Below are 4,975 nucleotides of genomic sequence, written 5' to 3' on the forward strand. Positions count from 1 at the left end.
GGGGGCGTGTCTGTCCGTAGGAGGTGTCAAATCCTTCCTCTCCCTTCTCTCCAATTCCAAGGCTAGGAGACACCACCTGCTGCTGCCGGGGCTGGGGGAGGTGGGGGGTGGGAATGGGGAGGCGATGGTTGGGGGAAGGGAATCCCGTAAAAACTGAGTCGGTGACCCAGAGGCAGGGACAGCATGCACACCTGGACATACATGTACAAACCGAGTCACACACTTGGAGCCACAGGCATACACAGCGACTTAAACATACGCAATTTCTTTCGCACAGACACCCTTGGGGAGGTCATTTCAGTTCAGTGACTGGAGGGCGGGGAACAGCTTCTAGATAAATGGAAGTCCCAGGCACCCTCCTCCGAGGCCAATCTCCTTGGCATCTTAGCGGGGGCGCAGGAAGAGGGGAGAGAAAGCAGTGATTTCTGACCCCCGCTGGGGTTAGGGGTGGGGAAGAGTGGAGGGAAGACAAGGGAATGATGTTCAGAGCTTCTCCCTCCGCAGTTCCCTAGGTGAGATGGATGCCATGTCCCCTTCGCAGTGACAAGACTTCCCTGCAATGTTTGTGACTCCTTCCCCCACCTCTCCTGCCAGCCTCAGGAGCCCACACGCCGGGAGACCCTCCCCCTCGGGCCGGCTCCATTCCGGAGTCACTACCTGTTCGCCAGTCTGAAAAGGACCTGATTGCCCTCTCTTCTTTACCCCTCTCCTCTTTGTCTGTCCTCCTTTTCTCCACCTCCTCGTTTTGCCTAACCCGCTCCACCTCCGCAGCGCACCCGCCCTGCATGAACTCACCACCAACTTTGCTAAGCTCCTCTTTGCTTTCTCTGCGGATTGCTGAGGGCGCCCCCAAGTAGTCCCTCTGTGTGTGTGCTCCCACTAAGGAAATCCTGTTTGTTTCTGCGGGAAGCCGAGGGGTACGCCTGCCCCCAACCCCTTCTCACTGTGCTGCTGTAACCATCCCCACCCAGCCCACCCAAGCTCCAAGACTTTGGGCCTTCTGCTCCTCCACAGGCAGTCCCCCTGTTTACACACTCGGGGTGAGGGGAGGCTTTTGGGGGTGCCGGAACCCTTTCCTTCTGGGCGCTATCCTATTCTGGTCGGTGGGAGGAGGAGCGGGTTCCCGTTCCAAAGGTCCCCTGAAGTGTCAGTGATTGCACGCCCAGTCCCAACCTGCCTGTGATCTCCCAGTCCTGAGCCCATTCAACAGCCCAATGCCCCTTGCCTCGACTGCTGCGCATCCCGGGACCACATCTCCAACTCTTCTTGTTATGCAAACTCCTAGGCCGAGGTGTTTGAGAGGCGGTGTGGGGGGAGTCAGAAGCTGCCCCGATCCCTGCCCTGCCCTGCCCTGCCCAGACCGCCCAGCCCCCAGCCGGGCTCCTGGGGCTGTGGCAGAAGGGTTTTTAAATTTTCGTGTGTGCATGTGACCGCTCTGGGTTGGAATGTGAACAATAAAGAGGAATGTCCAAGTGTTCCGGGCTACCCTCGAGAAGGGGTTGGGATGGGTTTACAGAAAGGAAAGGCCTTGCACTGGACTAGCCCCAGCCCAACTTAGAACTTTAAAAAAAAAAAAAAATACAAAGAACTTTACTGATAGCCCAGCAAGACAGGTAGTACAAGTATCCCCATTTTACAGATGAGGAAATTGAACGACAAAAAGGTTTAAGTGACAGCAACCCAACAGTTTGTAAGTGATATGGTCTGGATACCAAAATGTGTCTGGAAACCTCTACCAAAAAGGTGAGGGAGGGATCCACCTAGGAGACTAGTGATCCAGACAGATTTGGCTGACTCCCAGAGCACACTCTCCATTCATCCTCTCTAGATAGTCTCTCACTCCCTGGCTTCAAGGCTCCTCAGAAATTATGCCCCTTAAAGAAAAAAGCCAGAGATAGGTCCTGAAAAGTAGGGCTTTAATTATAAATTCAAGTCCCTGGGGATAGAGGCACTAGAGCATAAAAGGTGGTCAAACAACCATGGGGAGCTTGGACTTGGTGGTGGTCACAGTGCTGGCAGAAGGGGACCTCTCCAGTAGCCCAACATCTGAACTGCCTCTCTGGGGAGGTGAGTCGTAAATCCCTGGGGCCTTGGCATCCTCTCTGATGGAAGAGCAACAAATCCTCAAATAAAACCAGAGATCATCATCCTTTCTGTTTTCCAGTCCTCCCCCTGAACCCTTGGAATTAACACCTGTTGCTAAAGAAGAGAATTCTTACCTCAACTTCATCTAAAGTTCTCCCTTTCAGCCCCCTACCTTCAATATATGGATATAGACCCCAGGACCAATTCCCCAGTCCAAAAATGCCCCAGGTTTGGGATTCACACCACAGTTCCTGACTCAGATTCAAGCCTATTGTCTCCCTTCAATTTTTCTGGGCTAAATCTCCAGCTCAGATGCCCCTCTTGACTCTTACTCGTCCTTAAATATCCTGTGGGAGGGTAATATGTGGTAGGGATGTTGCTTCTAGTGTATCCTAACCTGACACCACCCTTTCCCTTCCTCTTCCCACCTCCAACCTCCTCACCTAAGGTCATTGCCCTCATACATCTCCCTTGGCTTCTTAATCCTCTGCTTCTGGAACTTCAGTAGGCAGAATACACCTATCACCAAGAACAGCAAGCCCAGGAGGACACCTATCACAGCCCCTGCAACCCTGCCCTTGGAAGGGTCTGAGAAGACACAAAACCCACAGGACACTCAAAGAAAGACCTTGGTTGTAAATCATCTTGTATAACCCCACCTTTAACATGTATTCCTCAGTCCAAGCCTCCCCACTCCAATCCTGTATCTTTCAAGATGAAAAAGTCAGAGCCCCATCCCCATACCAGCCACTGCCAGGGTCAGTTCGCAGAAATCACTGCCTAACTTATTGGCAGCCACACATCGATAGACTCCAGAGGAAGTGAGAGAAAGGTTGGTGAGGATGAGCCGACCAGAGACTTCATCTAGGAAAAGCAGAGGGGAGAAGTAATGGAGTAGCTACATCCATAGGACACAGAAAAACTGGGTGGTATGGGGCGCTCAAGGACAGGCTGCAGTTCATTGTTATAAGCTACAGGGGTTGTCTGCCCTGTCAGACAATACTGTGCTATTGGCCCCTTATATCCTGAGCCCTGCCACAGCCTTTCCCAACTGCTGCTACTTCTTCCCCACCTCCATTAACAGTCATAAGATCATAGATCCGGGGTTAAAAGGGACCTTATCGGCCATCAATCACAACCCTCTCATTTAAAAAATGAGAAAAATAAGAAGCACAGAGGGGTTAAGTGCCCAGGGTCACACAGATAATAAACATCTAAAACAGAATTTGAGCCCAGGTCTTTCTAATTCAAAGTCCAATGCCCTATCCATTATGTTATGCTGCCTCTTAACTGTGAGAGCATAGGGCAGGGGTTCTGTGAAGTTTGGATCCAGTCAAAGGGTTGCACTTGAGGACCTAGAGGGCCACGTGTGGCCTCAAGGCTGCAGGTTCCCCACCCCTGGCATAGGGCAGCAAATAAAAGGGTGATCAGGGACTTTCCAAGCTGCTGGAGCCCAAGTAGTGGGCCAGAACACTTGACATAGATTCCTGGATTTCTTGGGTGGTCCTAAGGACAGACTTTACCATTCTAGGTTCTTACTATCCCAGTATCTCAATGTTGATTTCTCGAAACCCCATTCTCCTTTCCCTCCTCCACCTCACCTACCCCCCCCCCAAACACTTACCTTGTACCATGCTGCCAGGAGCTAGTGTAGGAGCAGAACCCAACCGAACCCAGGTGTACACAGGACGGGGGGCACCCCCTGAAGAACTGCAGGTCAATGCAGCACCCCCTCCTACAGAAATCTGCCCACTTTGTCCACATGTGGGCTTGGTTGGGGGTACTGCAGAGGAAGTGTTTTAAATAGAGTTAATCAATTGAGCATTTATTAAGCACCTGCTATATACTGAAATGAAGACCAAGGTGAAACAGTCAGTCCCTGCCCTCAGGAAACTTACATTCTCTCCTGGCACTAACATAGGGAAATAACATACATATAATCAAATATAAGATAATTTGGGGGGGGGGAGGTAGAGGCATAAATGGGAGCTGGAAGGAATCAGAAAAAGTTTCATATAGGTGGTGGTACTTGAGTTGACTTTTGAAGGAAGCAAAGGATCCTAAGAGATGGATGGAAGAATGGAGTATATTACACCCAGAGGAGGCAATAGAAATAGGAGAAGGAATGTCTTGTATGAAAAACATGAAATAGGCCTCTTTGGCTAGACTATAGAGTACCTGAAGGGGTGCAATGTGTAATAAGTCTGGAAAGGTGGGTGAGTGCCAGATTGTGAGTTTAAACACCAAACACAGGGATTTGTATTTTGTCACAGAGGCAATAAGTAGTCCCTGGAAGCTTTTGACCAGGGAAGTGACATAGAAAGATCTGTTTTAGGAATATTGATATTCCTAAATATTCTGTGGAATATTTGTGGGAGTTCTGTGGAAGATGGATGGTGAAAAGAAAAAATGGAGGCAGGGACAGGAAATAAAGAGAGTATTGAAATAGTGAAAGGTGACAGGGACTGAAGTAGTGTGATTATGGTGTGACTGGAAAGAAGGAAATTAATTCTAGGGTTGGTGTGGAGATAAAAATCAACAGGAATTTGGCAAGTTGAAGAAAGGGGAGGTAGAGGGAGAGTAAAGATCAAGTAGGTCTCTCAAATTTCAAAACTAGGTGATGGAACAAATAATAGTTCTCTTGACAGAAATAGGAAATAGGGTGATTGGGTGGGGGAGGGGGAAGGAGAGAGATGATGAAGTTAATGATTTGTTTAGAATGAATTGAGTTTGTGGAGCCTATGCTATAGTGGATGAAGAACCACACTAAGAATCAGAAGCCCTTCCTAGAGGAAAATAGTGGAAGAAGCAAGAAATGGAAGAGAACTGTCCTTTCTAAGTATGTATGTATGTATGTATGTATGTATGTATGTATGTATGTATGTATGTA

At 49.2% G+C, this 4,975-nt stretch overlaps 2 protein-coding genes across 4 annotated transcripts in view; one reads left to right on the plus strand and one right to left on the minus strand.

Moving 5' to 3' along the window:
* The window catches only part of NRGN (neurogranin), a 13,037-nt gene extending 11,561 nt beyond the window's left edge, over positions 1 to 1,476 (plus strand). For 2 of the 3 annotated variants that reach the window (XM_069080703.1, XM_069080701.1), the window contains exon 3: positions 505 to 1,476. The gene's annotated coding sequence lies outside the window, so the exon portion shown is untranslated. The remainder of the gene's footprint in view (positions 1 to 504) is intronic. The other variant, XM_069080702.1, reaches the window with a different exon arrangement.
* The window catches only part of ESAM (endothelial cell adhesion molecule), a 17,816-nt gene continuing 13,738 nt past the window's right edge, over positions 898 to 4,975 (minus strand). The window contains exons 10-13 of the mRNA XM_069080698.1: positions 3,710 to 3,868; positions 2,830 to 2,949; positions 2,529 to 2,673; positions 898 to 2,102 (exon numbers count right to left, since the gene is read on the minus strand). Coding sequence (XP_068936799.1) covers positions 1,970 to 2,102; positions 2,529 to 2,673; positions 2,830 to 2,949; positions 3,710 to 3,868 — 557 coding nt within the window. The 3' untranslated portion in view covers positions 898 to 1,969. The remainder of the gene's footprint in view (positions 2,103 to 2,528; positions 2,674 to 2,829; positions 2,950 to 3,709; positions 3,869 to 4,975) is intronic.

Source organism: Petaurus breviceps, unplaced genomic scaffold (genome assembly GCF_028583685.1).
Source record: "Petaurus breviceps papuanus isolate PSGF00001 unplaced genomic scaffold, PetGlider_PUasm1.0 91133, whole genome shotgun sequence".
In the NCBI taxonomy this organism is placed as follows: domain Eukaryota; kingdom Metazoa; phylum Chordata; class Mammalia; order Diprotodontia; family Petauridae; genus Petaurus; species Petaurus breviceps.